Source organism: Podarcis raffonei, chromosome 11 (genome assembly GCF_027172205.1).
Source record: "Podarcis raffonei isolate rPodRaf1 chromosome 11, rPodRaf1.pri, whole genome shotgun sequence".
NCBI lineage: Eukaryota > Metazoa > Chordata > Lepidosauria > Squamata > Lacertidae > Podarcis > Podarcis raffonei.
Genome location: NC_070612.1, coordinates 59,860,617 through 59,881,586, shown reverse-complemented (window position 1 = coordinate 59,881,586; position 20,970 = coordinate 59,860,617). Strand labels below are relative to the sequence as shown.

The 20,970-nt window shown below is 42.4% G+C and overlaps 1 protein-coding gene across 3 annotated transcripts in view; it reads right to left on the bottom strand.

Moving 5' to 3' along the window:
* The window catches only part of RASEF (RAS and EF-hand domain containing), a 36,216-nt gene continuing 15,246 nt past the window's right edge, over positions 1-20,970 (bottom strand). For 2 of the 3 annotated variants that reach the window (XM_053408212.1, XM_053408213.1), the window contains 14 exons: positions 18,973-19,068; positions 17,937-18,014; positions 16,570-16,685; positions 16,397-16,465; positions 15,559-15,643; positions 14,129-14,220; positions 12,673-12,907; positions 11,110-11,247; positions 10,541-10,688; positions 6,976-7,057; positions 5,556-5,670; positions 4,506-4,625; positions 4,022-4,098; positions 1-1,881 (listed from right to left, as the gene is read on the bottom strand). In XM_053408212.1, the coding sequence (XP_053264187.1) occupies positions 1,776-1,881; positions 4,022-4,098; positions 4,506-4,625; positions 5,556-5,670; positions 6,976-7,057; positions 10,541-10,688; positions 11,110-11,247; positions 12,673-12,907; positions 14,129-14,220; positions 15,559-15,643; positions 16,397-16,465; positions 16,570-16,685; positions 17,937-18,014; positions 18,973-19,068 (1,557 nt within the window). In that variant the 3' untranslated portion in view covers positions 1-1,775. The remainder of the gene's footprint in view (positions 1,882-4,021; positions 4,099-4,505; positions 4,626-5,555; positions 5,671-6,975; positions 7,058-10,540; positions 10,689-11,109; positions 11,248-12,672; positions 12,908-14,128; positions 14,221-15,558; positions 15,644-16,396; positions 16,466-16,569; positions 16,686-17,936; positions 18,015-18,972; positions 19,069-20,970) is intronic. The other variant, XM_053408214.1, reaches the window with a different exon arrangement.

Here is a 20,970-nt window from a genome sequence, read left to right as displayed (position 1 = left end):
CCCCTCACAACCCAGGCAGTTCTATTGAGACTTGCAGAATTTAGACTAGTTTTCTAGGTTGCTGTAAGTTTCACAGACATGAACAGCTAACAAATGCTTCAATTGCAAACACTTTCCTCACTATGATAAAGCATGGGAAAGCAAAATAAAATCTATACAACCAAAAAAAAAGACTAGTTTTTATAAATTAGTTATAAGGAAAAAGATATGAACCTATAAATGCAGTAAAATATTTAACATGTATATAAAAGAGCCCAAGTTTCTTAGCTCAGTCAACAAACTTTTGCATGTACAAATCTCCACCAACTTCCTCTTCCACAGGTCAGAAAAAAAACCCTCACTCCAGGTAGTAGTTATCAGTAACAGAGGTCAGAATCAATCCTCTAATTTTGTATGCAAGAGCTTTTGTTCTCCATTGTTTTATCTGTTGGGGGCCTTTTCCTTTCTTTCCCTTTAGATTGTTTGAACTCAGGCCCACTACAAAGTTAACCATTTCCAGATGAGCTGCAGAGGCTTGGATCAGCTGTTTGCCTAAGCTAAGTACAGACTACTTAAGGTGCAGCCTGTGAAAGCTGCTGATCTAAATCAGTTAGCATTAGAGCTCATGATTTTGAAGGTGGGAAGAAAACACCCATATTTAACTCCACAGCATTATGAGAATACTGGCATGTGGGGAGCAGGTCTTTCAACAAAGGGCACATGACAGACCTAAGCACTAGTTCTCACCAGGGTCATGAGCCTGTGCTTGGGCTATAACTCTTGAGATGTGGGATGCACACAAATTAACTCTCTTCAATAACAAACATTGGATTATATCCATTGTTAGTCCTCACAGTAGTCATTGAAATTGACAGGCATGACTAACTTTCACCCATGAATTTCAGGGGCTCCACTCTGAGTAGAACTTAGTTGGATTTTCTCCACCCAGAAAACAAGATGCCCGAGGGGGAAAGAGGTTCTAGCTTAGCCTTATTCAAAACCTGCTTAATTTACATTTCACTACACACACATCCCCTGCAACTGGGAGCACTCCAAAGCTGTACAGCCCAGACACGGGTTTATCACCACAGTGACAGCTAAGACACATTTCATTTATCCTGGTCAACTGACATGTATGGCTTCCAAAAGGAGAAGCAAGCAGCCAAGCCTGAATGGTTAATTCTTCCCCAAAGTTCCTAAATGATGTCAGGGATGCATGATTAGTTTAGCTTTTGACACAGCCACGTTTTCCTTTCCAATGCAGGCTCATTTGCCTAGACGTTGACTGCCGCCATGTTTCCTTGAGAACCCGATGCAGCGCAGAATGCAGGGGGGAGTTAAGAACGGCAGAACTCCACTCAAAATAGACATGGAGCAAGTTTCAGGTCGGGGATGAAATTTCACGAACAGCAGCAAATGTCTCCCAGGAGGTCAGAGAATGAGATTACATATTTACATGTATATTTCGAGTAAAGAGGATGCCTTGCTTCAACATTTCTTGGGCAGGTTGTCTTTAAAAGGCACAGGCGGTTTGCAGCTGGTTCTTGCACACAGGAACCAATGTCTCAGGAGTGTCTGGATCTGCTTCTGGACTGAAGGTCCCAGACTCCCTGGCTTGGTTTTGCTCAACAGCCTTCCAAAGCATCTGAAGCTGCTGAATGGATGTGGCAACTCAAGAGTAATGGTTCTCAAGTTCTTCTCTACGGAACAATCTATGCCTAAATCCTTCATTACTCCTTTTCTGCCCCAGCCACAGAAATCTGTTTCTTTGGGGCAAAAAGAGGGCTGGATTGTTTCTAAACACCACAGCAGTTTTTGGTGAGAGACGGCTTTTTTAATGATGTCCCAGTCAGGTTTGTCACAGACTTGTCCTCCTCTTTGTCACTCCTTTTTCGCACTTCTCTGAAAAAGAAAAGTTTGGTATGATTACTAGCAGACCTGACTACAACCCAAAACCTGCATACTCAACCGGGCCACGTTTGAGTCTGCTAGCTGCCTTCCACATGCCATGGATTCACTATCAGCCAGGATTTTCTCTTCCTCTCTCTCCCCTTGTTGTTTACTATCTAGCTTCATAAAAAATTCTCCAACACTTGCACACTATTTTGTGACATTTTGGTTGGCCTAATACAAGGTACTGCTCTAACATGCAGTTGGGTTACCTTTACTTTCTGCAGTCCTGTGAATGGCTTGCTATATTGGGTCTACTTGATCTTGGTAACGTAGGAAGCAGGCTTACACCAGGTCAGACTATTTATCCATCTAGCCTGGCGATGTTTGCTCCAGGGATAGGGAAACCCTTTACCCCTGACCATTGGCCATGTCCACCAACATCTGGAGGAACCACAAATGCCCCATTCATGTTCCCCATTCATTCCCTGTTCAGCTCTCACGGTCTCAGAGAGAGATGTCCCTCTCTCAATACCTGCTACCTGAGATACTTTCAACATGAGAACTCAAAAGATTGAACCTGGGACATTCCATGCACAATGGCCCTTGCCACAGATCTATGGTCCTTCACCATGTAAAAGTAGAGAAATTAAAATGCAGTGTTATAATCTACATGCTCAAGAGGCTGTGGCAGAGGTGACCAATGTTGTGGCTCACAGATCTTGCTGGTACAGTGGTACCTCGAGTTAAGTACTTAATTCGTTCCAGAGGTCTGTTCTTAACCTGAAACTGTTCTTAACCTGAAGCACCACTTTAGCTAATGGGGCCTCCTGCTGCCGCTGTGCCACTGGAGCCCAATTTCTGTTCTCATCCTGAAGCAAAGTTCTTAACCCGAGGTACTATTTCTGGGTTAGCGGAGTCTGTAACCTGAAGCGTATGTAACCTGAAGCGTATGTAACCCGAGGTACCACTGTATTCCAATTCTAATCATGGCTGACATTGTCCATGCTGACGGGAGCCAATGGGAGTTGATCCAACAATATCTGGAGGAGTCCTCCTCGGCTTCCCCTGGAAACATTATTGGAGCAAGCAAATTATTTTCTTCAGTTTGGAAGCAGTCAGGAAAGATCACCACTAAAGCACCTCTAGAGTTTTGGAGTATGTTTGTTCATGGTCCGCAACCTCTCTCAAATATAACCCCCAGAAAACAGGTTTCCCACTCTAGGATGAACAAAATGGTTAAAATCTCCATTTTGTCATAAAGAGGAGAACATTTCAGGTCTCGAATAATTCATTTAGTAGTCTGAAAATTAGAACTAAGAGGTCTGTTTTCCATCAACTGTTTGGGTTATATAATTGCTCTGTACTTGCTCCCTGGAAATCTCTAATGCACTGCGCTGTTTAAAGGGTAGCGCCTGAAAATTCCTGGAAATGAATCGTACCACAAGGCAACAATTAACTTTGAATTGATACTTCCAGATAAGTGGATTGTTATACCTCTGCTGCACCTGTTGCCATTGGAAGATAAGGGTTTTTCGCTGTGCTCCGAATGAACAATCAGCTTTGCCTCTTTCCAGGAATCCCATACTTATTTCTATTAATTCAAGAGGGGCTTTTGAAAACAAAACAGCTTGCCATAAAATGTAGAAAAATGATTCCAGAAATCACCTAATTTTTTCATATGAAAGGCCATATATTTCAAGCAGCTTAGGGACAAATAATTTATGTTTGGGTACTGAAACAAACAGCATTTGCTACAATTTGGAAGACAATTATTAAGAGGCTTAGGGTACAGTGTGTTCCTTTGCTTAAGGTTTCAAAAGCCCTTTGAGGCTGCTTCCTAAGTTACAAAGTTCCTGCACAGAAAGCAATTCCACACAGGAATGCATGAGAAAACAGTGTATCGCTCAGCACATGAAACAAGAGCACACAGGTATTTCGCACTTGACGTCCTCCTGGAAAGCAGCTCTCCGGGAGACGCCATCGCATGTAATGCAAGGTTCATGTTCATTTTACACAGAAAGAACATCTGTGCAGATTTTTATTTTTTTTTAGACGTGAAATGCCATTTAGCAGATCTGACTCCCCTCGCCAAAAAAGAGAAACAGTGTAAATGGGGTTAAGAAAAAGTAATTCATATCTTTCCACCTACCGAGCAAGATGAAGTACTGCCTCCACAATATTAGATCCATCTTTGGCACTTGTTTCACAGAACAATGCACTGTAGGTCTAGGTGGAAAAACAAAAGCAGAAGAGGCTTATGCACATATGCATGGCAGTTTTCCTTCCAATAAATTCATTAAAAGACATGAGAGCACCGGGGAAGAAGCTAACCTACAGGAGGTACAGTTCACTAGCCACAGTTGTTTCTGCGTGCTTTGAGGTACCTATCTGAATAAAGGCTGCCAAAACATCAGCCAGCGACAAACCATAAATTTTCCGCAAGTTTCAAACTAAGCACTTATTAAGTGTCATCCAATACCAATGTTTTTAAGTGAATTACAATCTCAGTTCTTTATGACTTGACTCTCATAAATCCAAGCCCTGACACTATCATTTTAATGCCTTCATCCAATCCTCCACTTCCTACTGCCAAGTCTTTCTTGATTGTGAGCGATGGGTTCTGTAGTTCTTACCATGGCCAGCTTCTCTCCATAGTTTATCGGCACACACTTCTGTCCTTGCTCAGCAAGCACCTGGCGAAGATCGGCTTTGTTTCCTACCATCATGATTGGAATGTTTTCATGAGTTGCATCCTGCAAGAACACAGTTTGTTTTCGGTTTTAGGGGTTGCTGGAGCTTGAGACACTAAGCTCCAATTAAACATTTAAACTTCTGCTGTCAAAAAGTACAAGGTCAAATTTCAATCGACGTCAGTTAGATTATACAGGCACATTTATCAAGCTATACTGAATACGGTAACCACACTGAAACGGAATTATCTGATTATAACATTTAAAAACAAAGGGAGTTTCCATTTTAAAAACCAGAAAAGAACATCCCACCTTGAACCCTCCGGGTCAGTGTTTTATTTAGCCTTTATTAATGAAAGCAAGTGCTTGCCCTACATTGGTCAAGTCAATACATGAATTGGCTGTTTATCCAGAGAAGCAAAAGACATTTCCTGTGACTCACAATGGCTCAGAGCAATGCTTGCAGTTACCTGTGTACCAAAGCCCTCTTACAAACTAAACCAGTGGTGAGGAACCATGTCCACTTGTCCCACTCCTGATGTCAGGTGTGATTTGAGCTGGGGGCAGGTGTGGCCACAGCTGTGAAAGAACTGATGGGCACTGACAAGGATCCCCACTAGGGAGTTGCCAGCTGAGAAGTCCCTAGTGCAGTTGAGCATGCTTGCTTTCACCATTTAGGAGAAGCAGTTTGAATCCCAACCACTTGCTCTACAATGGAGCTCTTCCCCCCTCTGCAGACATCTGCAGAGGAGAAAATATTGCATCTGGAGAAAGTAGTTTGAACCATAGCTACTTCTTCCAGACTTCAAAGGGCTCCCTGAAATTGCCAATCAGCTTATTGGCTGTTACAGTGACCTCCTTTGAATTTGGTCAGGTGTCAGTCTCACAAATAAATACAGCACTCCAAAATAAGTTCACTGGATTTAAGTGGGAATCTTATGTACACCGAGCTGGAAGCATGCTCCACAGCTTTCACATGGGCAAAATCCTTACCGCAATCATATCCACCCATTCTCGTACATTCAGGAAACTCTTCTCACAGGTTACGTCGTATAGTAGAAGTACCCCATCTGCTCTTCTGAAGTACGATTTAGCAATACTTCGGAACCTTTTAAGAGAAAGTTACATTTAAAGCCACACTAGGTTTTACCACACTAATAATAACTCTTTTGTTGTTATTTTTTCCAGTCTGATCTGCACACAAGTTCAATGAACTCAGTAGACCAGACCCAGAGACCTGAATCCATTTGTTGTGCAGGCAGGAGAAATATTGGCAAGTGGGAGGCACCCGCTAGTCCAATCTGTGGCCAAGTCTTCTAAGATAATAATTTGCCTCCAAGGAAACAGAAAGCAAAGCATCCCAGTGTCTGGACCCCTGAATGCTGATGGGTAGCAAGAATTCGGTTTGGATACTATTAGCATCACCATTACTGACCTAGTGCAAGAGGTACAAACTTTTGTGCTAACTTTTAAACTCAAGGAAGGTGGTACCTCATTTTTTAAAAAAATGTAGATTGCATAAGCTGCAGTCATTAAGCATTGAAAGTAATGTCACGATTCAAACATTGTTGGTGGGGAGCCCAGGACCAGACTGGACTTTAAAGGCTAACATGCCAGAATTATCCTTAAATCGTACAGATAAAAAACCTGAATGGGAAATATATGTGCCCATTTACATTGTTATATAGTTAAGGCTACACTGAAAGCTTCCTGAGTTGGTGCAGAGATGCCATCCTGTCTAAAGATGACTTAGTTATTAATCCACCTCCACAGAGTCATATGTGTGATTAATTTGGGGGTCTCTTTCCCTCCCTGAAACATGCCACCACTCATGTTTTATGTATAAATGTATTGCATTGAATGAATATCCTGCGTTGTACGAAATAGTTTTAATATAATGGAAAAGGAAAATTGATGAAAACCACGGTATGTTGCCTCAAGGCATTCAGCATCCAAGGCTGAAGGATTTCAATATAAATGTACTATGATGAACTAGGAAGCCTTTCTGTACATAACTTTCGAGAAATATGGTAGGAATGGCAAAAAAAAAAGGAAAAAGGAAATTTGCAAAAATATAATGAATTATATTGATCTTATTGGTTTCCCACCCCCAGATCCTCATAGTAATACACAAGTGGGGAAATGTTTATAGAAAAGTTGCAATCTCCCTGACCGTACTGCTAAATTAATAAGAATCCCAATTCATTACAGCTTACCTACTAATGCATTTTTCATATCGCATGGATATCTTCAACCAAATTCACTGCACAGCAGCAAACTCAAATCCACTTTTATGCAAGTACAGGTCAAGACTGAGGCTTGCATTTTCACAGATTTGAGCTTAATTATTGCTTCTCCCTTTGAAATTTGGTATGAGATCTAACCCCAAGGTACAACCCCAGAGCACACTAACCTCTCTTGTCCCGCCGTGTCCCACAGCTGCAGCACTGTAGGTTCCCCATCAACAATCAGCCTCTTCATTTGAAAGTCAACACCTTAAAAAAAAAAACAGAATCCATTATAGGTCAAATCTGTGTCCAGGGCAGCTGTTTACCAGCTCCATCTGGTACGTAGGCTGAGACCCTATCTGCCTGCGGACTGTCTCGCCAGAGTGGTGCATGCTCTGGTTATCTCCCGCTTGGATTACTGCAATGCGCTCTACGTGGGGCTACCTTTGAAGGTGACTCGGAAACTACAACTAATCCAGAATGCAGCAGCTAGACTGGTGACTGGGGGCAGCCGCCGAGACCATATAACACTGGTCTTGAAAGACCTACATTGGCTCCCAGTACGTTTCCGAGCACAATTCAAAGTGTTGGTGTTGACCTTTAAAGCCCTAAACGGCCTCGGTCCAGTATACCTGAAGGAGCGTCTCCACCCCCATCATTCTGCCCGGACGCTGAGGTCCAGCGCCGAGGGCCTTCTGGCGGTTCCCTCATTGCGAGAAGCAAAGCTACAGGGAACCAGGCAGAGGGCCTTCTCAGTAGTGGCGCCCGCCCTGTGGAACGCCCTTCCAGCAGATGTCAAAGCGATAAACAACTACCTGACATTCAGAAGACATCTTAAGGCAGACCTGTTCAGGGAAGTTTTTAACGTGTGATATTTTACTGTATTTTTGGTTTTTATGGAAGCCGCCCAGAGTGGCTGGGGAGGCCCAGCCAGATGGGCGGGGTATAAATAATAAATTATTATTATTATTATTATTATTATTATTATTATTATTATTATAACCTTTAACAGAGTAGAAGAAAACGAAGGCAGAGGAATAACTTAGTGCAGCTTTCCCCAACCTCCAGATATTGTTGGACTCCCAAGTCCCCATCATCCTTGACCGCAGGCCATGCCATCTTGGAGTCTAATAATATCTAGAAGACACTCTGACATAACTCTACGACAATTGTGATGTCAATATTTAATTTGAGGTGAGCATCATGGTGTCCTCCAGGTGCTGCTTAACTACAGCTCCCATCACCCCTGTCCATGGGTCATGCCGTCTGAGTCTGATGGAGTCTACAACAGCTGGAGAGGCCCATGTTGGCTACATCTGATTAAAGTTACTTTCCTTAGACCTTAGAAAAAGATTGTTAAGAATAAGTGTTGACGTATAAAGATTGAGGTTTTTAAGTTAAAATGGGTTAATTAAATTGATGGGGCGAATTTAGGGAAAGTTTTTTAAGAATAAGTATTGATATATAAAGATTGAGGTTTATAAGTTAAAATTGGTTAATTAAATGAATTAGAGAAAATAAGGTAAAGTGTGGGGACAAGAATTTGCTGAGCTAAAAATTGGAATTGGAATACAAGAAGGGCAGGTGTGGGGAAGTTAAGGAAATTGGTTATGGAAAGTAAGCAATGTAAACTTTTTGAATTGTTCTTTTTTCTTTTTCTTTTTTCTCTCTTTTCTCTTTTTTGTCTTACTTTTTTATTTTTTTGAAAATTTCAATAAATATATATTTTTTAAAAAAAACAGAAGGAAATACAAAAAAAAAAATTAAGTTACTTTCCTGTTAATAAATATTTAAATATATACAGAAATAATTACATTAACTACATTTTTCAGTACTTGGCACAGGTATGACACCATTTCCATATATTGATAGTACTTCTATTTAACATAACCTTTAAGAGAAAGAAACATACAAAAAGCCACTGGCATTTTCAGATTGCATAGATCAGGCACGTCCAACTCCCAAGAGACTGTGATCTACTGACAGTATAAAAAGACTGCAGTGATCTACCTATTCATTTATTTATTTATTTAGCTGGCTAGCTCCAAAGATCAACCAGGAGCACCCCACGATTGACCAGTAGGTTGCGATCGACCTGTTGGACATGCCTGGCATAGATTAAAAACTGCATCACTGATGCAATTACAAGTGAATAATAGAAGGTGCTTTTAGCAAAGTCAATGTTAACTGCCCCGCCCAGACACTTACTGGTTGACAGGAATGCTGTCTTCCAACAGTGACTCAAATGAGATTCTCCATTAACAGACCGTAAGTGCATTTGATCATTGCACATTTTATCATCTTTACAAAATCCACGTGCACAGAATACAGATAACAGAGTAAAAATGCACACCACTTGCAGCAGTTAAAGAAGGACCGGAGTACAGTGGTACCTCTGGTTAAGAACTTAATTCATTCTGGAGGTCCGTTCTTAAACTGAAACTGTTCTTAACCTGAGGTACCACTTTAGCTAATGGGGCCTCCTGCTGCCTCGTGATTTCTGTTCTCATCCTGAAGTAAAGTTCTTAACCCAAGGTACTATTTCTGGGTTAGCGGAGTCTCTAACCAAGTGTCTGTAATCTGAAGCGTCTGTAACCCAAGGTTCCACTGTATATAAATAGTGCCTTTCCCCTTCACAATACAATTAGCCCACAGGGCTGAGAGTGGGGAAGCCTTTATTCATGTGGAAGTCTGGGAGGCTTCATTCCCCATCCCCATTCCAACCATGGTTTCTTCAAGTGGTTGTTGCCTCCTGGATGGCTGCCATTTTCCTCCTCTCTCTCTGCTATAGGACAAAGGGTCCAAACTGTGCCTCTTCCTTTCACAATAATGGCAGCCAGGTCAAATTAGACACCCTCACTGTATAGCAGGTGAAATAAAGATAAAAAAATTGTCCAGTAGCACCTTATAGACCAACTAAGTTTGTTCTGGTATAAGCTTTCGTGTGCATGCACACTTCTTCAGATATACATAGCAGGCAGCTGTGTACATCAGAAATAGGCAAACTCGGCCCTCCAGATGTTTTGGGACTACAACTCCCATCATCCCTAGCTAACAGGACCCGTGGTCAGGGATGATGGGAGTTGTAGTCCCAAAACATCTGGAGGGCCGAGTTCGCCTATGCCTGGTGTACTTTGTTCTTCCTTAACTGGTGCAGGAGAGCCTGATTCTTATTCCCTAACATATGTAGCAGGCAGCTACGTTATATCTCGTTTTTTCTTAACTAACTGCAGGGACAGGGAGCCCAATTTTCACTATAAAGGCAGCATGTCAGGAAGAGAAATTATTTACAGAGTCGAACTCCCTGTCAGTGATTAGAATGGAGGTTGCCCCCCACCATGCGGTGAGTGGTCTTACAAAATTGTGCCAACAGGAACTCCACACCCCCCAAGGTCCCTGGCTGCTTAAATAAAAAGTCTCCCATCCTGAATCGCTGCCTTTACAGTGAAAGTTGCCTGCAGTTAGTTAAGAAAAAGCAAGGTAAATTAGGGAGCTGCCTGCTACATATTACACACATATCTACTGTGTCCATTGGGAGCAGAACACACCCACTGCTGCTTATATTTTAAACCTAGGGTTTTGGCTCAAGCCTCCTTCAAAAGTGATACAATATTTTTTTATTTTCTTATTACTTCTGTAACTTTTTTTGAAATCTTAATAAATATCATTTGGGGGGGGGGAAACAAAAGTGATACAATATCACTCCAATCTGTGCTGACACCCCAGAAGGGGAAAGTCCGACAAACATACCTAGAGTTGCGCTGGTGTTCCCTCGAAATTCATTTTTGCAAAGCCTCATGAGGAAGCTAGATTTTCCAACAGCTGCATCCCCAGCAAGAACTATCTTGTAAGCTTTCTCTGAGCTTGGGTATCTGGAGCTGCAGTCTGGAGAGTCCGACTAAGGGCAAACAAACGCACGTAAGCTTGACCTTCATGAAGTGTACAAACCGCCTCTCGTCTACAGTCAACAATCTCATTCCTACGGCGCCTTGCATCCTCAATAGACAGAAGCACATGTCTATTCCAAACCATCCAATGGAGTGTCAAACTTGTCTTTCTTAAACAGCTGCCCTTCATGTCACCTGGCAAATGTCTTTAGAAACCGAGCATGAGTTTTTAAATTTCGTGAGGTAGCAGCGTGACAGGAAGGAAACCTGCCATTTAAAGGAATACTAGTCAAATATTACACTGATCAAGCCCTTATATACATCTAAAGCTAAAAGGGGAGTCCTCAGGCTAAAAATTTCTCCACCCCAGGTCGAAAGTATCTGTTGGATCCCAGTCAATACGGCTTTCAGGTGAAACCTGTGGAGACATACCTGTGGAGACATGACAGGGAGACATTTCCTTATTGATGCTCCAGAGCTGCTTCGACTGACTGGGTGGGTGGGCTTCCAGTCCAAGACGGTGCCGACGTCATCAGGACTATATACCTCTTCATCTCGGATATCTGGGACCTGCAGAGACCAGCAAGTGTTACCAACTTCCACAATGACCTCAAATTAGCCTTAGGAAGGGCAGAAGTGGATCAAAGCACACAGCAGTGTCTCTCTTTTTTGGAAATAACTTCACATTGCATTTTCAACAGAGACAGGATATAAACATTGCAGCGTGGGGCAAGCATAAAAAGATTCCAGGCAGGGGGTGGTGTGTGAGAGAGGGTTTCCCCCAAAATATGTACAATGTTAAGTAGCAATAATTAAAAGTCACACTATTTCAATCATTTTGAAAATCCAAATGAAACAATTACGGAAGCCAGGTTCTAAGGGGTCATGGAATTTTGTTGGCTAAAAGGGGACAAGGGTTAAAAAAAGACTGAGAAACACTGACACAGAGGTAAAATATTAGCAGAGCAGGGAAGGCTATTTTCTCCCTGCCCTCTGATGTCCAGGGTTTGCAACTTATGCATGGCCTTTTCTGCTCAATATAATATAATATATTATTATTATTATTAAATAATAATAATAATAATAAATTTTATTTATACCCCGCCCTCCCTGGCCAGAGCCAGGCTCAGGGCACCTAACACCAATAAAATTACAATAAAACAAAATAGGGGGGGGACAAACAAACAAACAAACAAAAACCAGTTTATTAAAATACGTGTTAAAATACAATTTAAAATGCAGCCTCATTTTAATAGAAGCCCATAAATCAAAACCATAAGGGGAGGGGAACATAAGGGTCAAACTGAGTCCAAACCAAAGGCCAGGTGGAGCAGCTCTGTCTTGCAGGCCCTGCGAAAAGATGTCAAGTCCCGCAGGGCCCTAGTCTCTTGTGACAGAGCGTTCCACCAAGTCGGGGCCAGTACTGAAAAGTACTGGTCAAACAACCATACTCAATGAATGGAGATGAGGGGAGGGCGAGAGGCACAGCGCCAAGGAGCTACCTGATCTATGGGGTGGGGCACAGTACAGCCCCCTTCCATATGGTGTATCCTTCAAACATATGAAGAAGGCTTGCGTAATACCTAAGAAGTGGCTTCCACAATCTTGATTTTTGGGTGTCTTTGCGAATTACCATAGATGGTTATCATTCTCTCTGATATGTGGGCCTTGAGTAGATCATTGCCATATCAAACATGCTGTCCTTTGTGGATTAGCACACATTTCATTCTTGAATTTTATTTTATTTTAATCAGGTCTCTACAAAAACCATTCTGTGTGCTCACAAATCAGACGTGTGTGAGCAAACATTCCACAAAATAAACCTCACAGCCACCTTATACATATTGATTCCTCCTCCTTTTGGTCTGTGCATACACAGTAATAACTCAGACCCAGTGCTTTAATTTTTACTTATATGAAACTGTTGGGTTCGCTGAACAGGTAGCAAGTAGTAATTTTATCTCTTTTTAAAATGCAGTTAAGTCTGGAGCTTACATCTGTATCAGACGCATCACCCGTAAAGCTTTCACGCAGACCCTGTGGCCTCTGAGAAATCCTTTGGTGTTTAGATTCCACTTCTGAATCATAATCATTTGAATCTCTCAAGGTAGACAAGCCACTGTCAAAGCAGCTTTCGGGCAGGCTGTCAACCTCGCAGTTTGTCCTCTGCATAGGGTCACAAAGGGCCAGGGAATCGTAGTCTTCATCCATATAGGACGAATGGTATGACCTGAATGGAGAAACAACATTCCATAACATTGGTTGACAAAGTTCCTTATCTACAGCCAAATAATATTGGTGTGCCCAAGAGCCACAAGACACACACTGCATGCCATTTTTCTGCCTTTCCAGAACAGCCCAACTGCAAGTCCTGCTTCCATTTCCCCCACTAATCCTACTCAGACACACACACACACGATCACTCAAGCTGGGCCATTGATTTGAGTTCTCACTCTGCTACCTTGGAGTCTCTGCTTCCACCACCCTTTCATTTTCCTTTCCTCATCACCTCTTAGCTCAAATCTAATGCACATGGTTAATCGTCTCCTAATTTTGAATCGCAGAATTGTAGAGTTGGAAGATCGTTTCCAAATTCCCTGAGATACACTTTGCTAAGGAAACATTAAAGAAAGAATAATGGTAAACCACTGGAGGATTGATTAATGTTTTGGCTTTCTGCAGATATGAAAGAGTTATTCCAGTTCTTCACTGAACAGGGAACAATGCACGTTCAAGAAAAGAATGTTGCAAGGACCTTGATCTGAAGTTCAATGAACATTTACTGTCCTTGAAGCTGCCGCATGATATTCTAGAAACTCTTGCAGTGCCAACCCCAAGTTTGCAAAATTATTCATCTGGGTAGAAATGCCGAGAACAGTTAGTGTATGAGAAGTGCTAACTTTACTCTGGATGGAATCCAAATGAGTTGTTCCTAATAGTCAGCTGGCAGAAGCATGTCCCTTGTTGCTCGCTGATCATTAACTCCACTAGAGAGCAGCATGGGTTAAGGCAGCCAATCAATGCGTCTGGATCTACCAGCAACTTTAATCACTTAAAACAGAAGATTAGGGATGTGAGTCTGTGCTCTTTACATGTCTCAGAAAGGCATTAAGCATTCCCAGTCCTCCTAGATTTAAATAGGGCAAGTTCCAATGAACAGTGGCTTCCCCATTACACACAAACACAGAACTAATACAGAGGGAAGAAGCTTAGCTCTACAGTAATTTTGTTCCAACTGTGATGCTTTGCTGGCATTCCAGGCCTAGACTATACCACACTTAAGAAATGATAGCATCAGTATCCGAAACACAGTTGCTTAGAACCAAGTCTCATCAGTTTCAGCGAAAAGTATTTTCAGAAAGTGCATGTGTTTAAAGGATCACTGACTGAAAGGTCTCCTTTAAATTGCTAAGATCTGAAAAAAATAAAGTAACACCTGTATCAGTTCTACCTGTCATATCGTGGATTTTGGGGAGATTGGCCGCCGCTGCATTTGGGACTGCTTCTGGCGAGAGTATTCCCTGGAGAAGTGTTTGTCAGACGCTGAAAAATATAGGTAAAGAAAGCTTTTCAGAACACCTGGCTTATAAAATACAGTGCTACCTTGGTTTAAGAACAGCTTAGTTTATGAACAACTTGGATTAACGCTGCAAACCCAGAAGTAGGTGTTTTGGTTTGTAAACTTTGCCTTGGAATAAGAACATGTTTCGCTTCCTGTTGAGTGTGTTCCATTTGTAAATTGAGTCCCCTGCTGCTGTGGGAAAGCACGCCTTGGTTTAAGAACGCTTTGGTTTAAGAACAGACTTCTGGAACGGATTAAGTTCGCAAACCAAGGTACCACTGTACTCTTTAGCTAACAAATGGTAGTCTTGATTCTGGACATTTATTTTTTTGTTATTTTGGAATGTTCAGAGCCAAAGGGTAGTATTCAACATTGGGCAGGTAGGGCAACAATCTCCCCCACCCCGAAACTGATTTTGAAGCTGCACAGAGGGCTGTGGGGTGAAGAGAAGAAGGTAACATCCTGCTTTGCAAGCAGAAGTCTGGCCCACTTTGACACTAGATAAAACGCAAAGCAAGAGCTACACTAGCTGAACAGCAGTCAGCCCCTTTTCTGTGGTCCAATCAGGGGCAAAATAGTGTAAATGAAGGATTTCTATGTGAGGGGCTTTTGTTTGTTTTTTGCCCACCTGTTTTTCCTTATGTGACTGAAACATAATTTAACCTATATGGAGAAAAGTTCCAGTACATTAGCTTTGCAGAAGAGAACAACATATACTCTCTGGTGGCAACCATAATTCCTAATTTACCAGGGAGTAAGCTTCATTTAAGGGACGCGGGTGGCTCTGTGGGTTGAACCACAGAGCCTAGGACTTGCCAATTAGAAAGTTGGTGGTTCGAATCCCCACAACAGGGTGAGCTCCCGTTGCTCGGTCCCTGCTCCTGGCATCCTAGCAGTTCGAAAGCACGTCAAAGTGCAAGTAGATAAATAGGTACTGCTTCAGCAGGAAGGTAAACGGCGTTTCCATGTGCTGCTCTGGTTTGCCAGAAGCAGCTTAGTCATGCTGGCCACATGACCCGGAAGCTGTACGCCGGCTCCCTTGGCCAATAAAGCGAGATGAGCGCCGCATCCCCAGAGTAGGCCACGACTGGACCTAATGGTCAGGGGTTCGTTTAACTTTTTAAGCTTCATTTAACTTGATGGACTTGCTTTTGAGTAAAAGTCCACAAGATCACGCTGTGAGTTACTTTGGCATCAAACCAGAATGACTACATTATTTCCATCACTATCTTACGGCTTATATTGGTATAACCAAGAGCAAATATTTATATTACTGCACAATTATTTAAACATATTGCTTATGCAAGGTTGCTGCCTACCAGCGATCTATTGTACATGCTCCAGCTATTCTCTAATGCGCTTCTTAAGCCATCGTTGCTGTCGTGAAGTTTCCTGTTGGCTGACCTAAAAAACAAGCCAGGACAAACAAAATTATTCACATTCAGAAGGTATCAGAATTCGATTGTAGAGTTTGAAGAATCTGGCATTTTGAAAGCCAACAGATAGCAGGGCGTTTAATAAGGTGATCTTGACTTTTGTGATAGTGGCACAATGGATCAGTATAAATCATTGCATCAAAGACAGCATAAGGAATCACATTAATGCCATTTAGACTCTTACAGTAACCCCAAAGTAGGGGAGGAGATTTTCCTATATCACATAATGCTCCCTGAATGGCCCTACAATGGGGAGGGGGGGGTTTGACTGTTCTGTTATTTTTCTGGGTCTAGCTTGTTCTTTTTAACTTTGCAAGTCCCTTTGGCAGGTGATGCAGCAGCTGATATAAAAGGCATTAACCTGTCAGCAATTCGCTAAATTCAAAGCCAAAGCTGATTTTGAGTTGAAAGCAAAAAGGCATAATTAAGATACTGCAGGTCTGAGAGACCCCATAAATGTAAAAAAAACCACAAAACCACTAAATAACTAACTAAATCAATGATTTCTTGATATGTGAACAAACAGCCTTCAAGGAATGCAGTCCAAAGGCTTGACTGTCTGGCCATAATATTTAATATATCAAATGGGAGGGCAGAAATGCAGGTTAAGGAACCAGCAAAACTTTTCATTACAGCCAAGTACATCTGCTTTTCTCTCATTTAATTATGGGTGCTCAAGTATAAAAGTCCATAAATAAAAAGTGATTTATTGGCAGCTTACTGTAGAATGTCTATCTGCCTCTCCAGACTATCTCTGTCTTCCGTGTATTCTCTGATCATTTCTAGTTCTCTGCAAAACAAAAATTTGCACAATTATTTTTCTTTACTGACCAGAGTATACACAGGGAACTAAATAACCAATTTTCTACAAATATGACTACTGAAGACTCTTACCTTTCTGAACTCAAGCTCTGATCTGCAAGATCGCTTTTCAAAGTATCTAACTCGCTCTGAAGGAAAGCGATATTTGTCTGTGCTTCCATAAGATCTTTCTTAAGTTTCTGGTTTTCCTGAAAATGAACCAGGGAAAAACAATATTACTGATTAAAAATCACTTGTTACATATTGTCAGGGAACTGCCATCGGAGCCAGAGGGAGAGGGAGGGCTCCAGAGGGATTCCGGAGAGCGTCCCGGGAGGGAGAGAAGCAGCACATCTTCTGGGGAAGGAAATCAGCGTAGCACCAGTGGAGAAGGGGGGCAGATGGGGGAATCGGCGAGGCGGTCCCATGACTCCTCGCCGGGGACCAGCGGGGAGAGTAGGGGTCCTCCGTTGCCCACACCCTCCTTGCGCAGAAGGCTTTCGCGCAGGGAGAGTAGGAGGAGACTAGGCGTCAAAGAGCTTCTTTGCTGGAAGAAGTTCAAGAAACGCCCACTGACGGATTCTGCCAGCGATTGAGACAGCCTCGGGCGAGTGGCTGTCCGGACAGAAAGGGTTCATTCAGGCAACCCAGCCAGGTGTGGCGCCAGTTTACGCACGAGCAACCCCTAGAACCATTACACATATGTACTGCACGTTAAAAAATACCTGAAAATAAAATATTCACTGCTACTAACTACGAAATGATAATATGAAAATACTTGATGTGCAAACTCATAGCCCATTTAAAGTGCATAAATGCCTCAAGGCCAATCTACATGTTACAGTCCTACATGGAGACTCCTCCACAAACATCTGTAGAGAAGACATACCATATTATGCCACTAAGACATGAAAGTTTCTCCAGTCACTGCTATAAGTTCCCATGTCTGCTAATGGTGATGGCAGCATGGAAATTTCATGAAATGAAAAGTAAACACAACATGTACTTTCCAATTAGGTTTACAATATGAAGAGGTGACTACGCGGGAGTTATTCTAGCCGGCCCCAGATCAGTTAATATTAACCCAACCTCACTTAAAGAGCTTGAGGCAATATTTGTTAAGAAACTGGGTCCACAGAACAGAACTGGTCAAAAATATTTTCAGTGAGAAAGAAATGAGAAAGTTATTCATACTTTGAAAAGCCAGAGTAATACCTATACATTCTCCATTGCTAATGTGTGAAAATGACACCCAAGCATGATATACGCAGCTTAAACAGTATAATTTCTTCTCCCTCTGAAATGCCAGTCATCCTTCTTTACAACCTCAACAATTTTCAAGAAAATGCCATCGCCCAACAAGCTACTTAAATATGATGGGTGGTAAAGATACCGATCATATCGAAGCGTGACAGGCGCAATGATCACCCCGAGTAGGAAAATTATAATGCAGCTCATACCAAGGTCAGATCATGTATCCTGTTCTTTAATGCCACCAAATCTTCTTTGTGATGAATGTTTTTAGATTGCTCTTCAAGCTGAAACAGTAAAGACAGTGTGATTGATGTAGCAAAATAACTTTGATGGACACATTAGAATGCATGAAGAGCAGTAGAAAGGGATCAAGCAGTACAGTGGGGGGGGGTTAAAAAAACAAAAACAGACAAACTACAAAGCATTTCAGTACAGCCTTGAAAATAAGACAAAAACGACTATCACAAAAACAGTTCCTTGCCAGCTTGCCTGCTCTTAGCAACTTTATCCCATTTGTGGAACATGGGAAGATGCCTTCTGCTGAGTCAAATCACTGGCCTGCCTACTTCTTTAGTGTCTACACAGACTGGCAGCTGTTCCCCAAAGTTTCAGGACAAGTGACATTCCCAGAACTACCTGGAGATACTGGGGAATGAACCTGGAATCCTCTGCATGCAAAACTGATACTCTGCCTCTGAGCTACAGTGGTGTGCCAATAACCTACAAAGGCAAGGAACTGACTGCTTTTCCATTTATGAAAGGAACGTCTCCCCATCTGACTAGCTAAAGAGGATTCACACCCATCACAAGCAGTAGGTGGGTGGCTATTTAAAGTTTGCTTTAGTAACTGTGAACATTAATAATTTTATGTATTTATTTGGATAATATAAAACAGTAATTCTCAAACAGTTCTACACACACACACACACACACAGGGTGCCACAGATGCAGTCTTGAGTGAAGTGAAACCCTTACTGAGACCTGACATCATCGTTTATGAAAGCACTCTGAAAGCAACTGGTTCCTTCCTTTCTCAGAAAGCATGGCTTTGCAGCCCTTCTTCTCCTTCAACTCACAGACTTCAATCTTACAAACAACCTTCCAGCAAGGTGAAATTCCAGGCTCATCCTCTGAAGTGTGATATGCCCTTAATTACTTCAAAGATAGCAGCGAACGTATCAGAGGATCGAGTCCCAACAAATTTGTCACAAACGCCAGACTGCAAAAGTCAGTGCAACTTACCATTTTAAGTTTTTTTATCGTCACTTGGAGCTCATCCACTTCAGCCTCGTATTGGCGCTTGAGGTCATTCAGAGCCTCTTCTGTTTTCCGCTTCTCCTACAGGCACGAGATATTTGTTAAATTACAAATGGCAGGCTTAAGCAATGTACTTTTACACCATCACATGTCTGGGAGGCATCTCTTCTCATAACAGTGCAACAAAAATATTTTGGGCTACCCTTAATGTTTCTACACGTGGCTATGCATGTGTGAGAGTTGGACATATGCTTATGGATACATGTTTGTGCAACCCACAATATGAAAAGAAGTGCAGGGAAATCCCATGGCACTGACAAGCAAGCACACAAAATACAAGGTGACTGTGTCATAAGTCAGCCCTGCATGAGTAATAACTGTGTACATGGTTACCATTAAAATTTATACTTCGGTACTAACCCACAAAGTAAATATCACCGAAGGAGTGCATTTACATTTGGGGTGTCATACTTCTTAAAATTGCGAGCAGCAGTGAATGAAGGACAGAGTAAAGAATGATAAGTGAAATAAGTCATCACCAGGCCAGCCTTGCTATTTCTATCTAGGTGGTAAATTGACTGATACTTGGCAAGATGCTTATCAACTCAGACATTCCATTGTGTGTGCGCGCGCTTAGGGAAATACTGATACATTTATAAGGTGGGTTCAAAGTCCATGGTAAGGCCAGTGCTCAGAGATCTGTGGGATCAGCTGTGAATTACCAGCTGTGGTTTGGACTTCACAAAGAGCAGCCTCAATGCCTCCCCTACTAATTCAACAGCGTAGCTAAACGCTTCAGAGCCTCAGGGACATTTTAGAAGTCACATGTGGTCAGGTGTGCAGCCCTGCCATTCCATCGCTGCGCACACACAAGCTCTTAGGGCAGGCCTGCACAACTTGCGATTTCTTCTACAGTACACACGTCACAAGAGAAAGGTAGTCTGCTACTCAGGTAGTGGCCCCCAACTAGATGCTTAACAAGCCCCCCATGTTCCCCTGTCCCCCCAAGTTCCAGGAAGACAGCAAAAAGAGGAGGTTTATCAACACCTTGGTGTGCATGGCCGGTGGGGTCAATTGCCTAAGCGAGTCACAACTTGGGCCAGCTTGCCCTAGGCTTGGGGCAGGGAACCTGTGGCCCACCATATGTTGCTGGACTTCAACGCCCCTCATCCCTGACTACTGGTCATGCAGATGGGAACTGGAGTCCAGCAGTAACTGAAGAGCCCAATGTTCATCAACTGCGCCTTAGGCACAACTGAGATAGCCCTCTCGATTGTGGACACAACCTTTGACAACTCAGAGGCTCCTTCAATGAGTAACTAAGCAATCGAAAGGGGTGGGAAGAAGAGTTGCTTGCATGCAGTTTAAAGAACCTGTGCTCTGTTGAATGTGCAGTCTGGAGGTACCATATTTTTTGCTCTATAAGATGCACTTTTCCCATCCTAAAAAGTAAGGGGAAATGTGTGTGCGTCTTATGGAGCGAATGCAGGCTGCACAGCTATCCCAGAAGCCAGAACAGCAAGAGGGATCGCTGCTTTCGCTGCGCAGCGATCCCTCTTGCTGTTCTGGCTTCTGGGATTCAGAATATTTTTTTCTTGTTTTCCTCCTCCAAAAACTAGGCGCGTCTTATGGTCTGGTGCATCTTATAGAGCGAAAAATATGGTACTTAGGAATGAAACACAGAAATGCAGCAGCTTAAAACTTCTATATTACTACTAGTCAGAAAACAACTAGTTCTAATTCTTCTTTTAGGGCCATTTTTAGAGCCACCGCATTCAAGGGCTCTGTATGCTGACTGCTGCCACACAGCAGGCAAGTTGCTTGCCCATCATGTGGATCAGGCAATTCCTCAAAAAAGTCACACACACAAAAACTGAGCTAAAAGAAAACCCCTGGTATAAATACAACCAGTAGTTAAAAATGTACATTTAAGAAAAGAAAAAGTTCCAATTAAAATGCACATCAGCCTCTATCTGGCCTAAA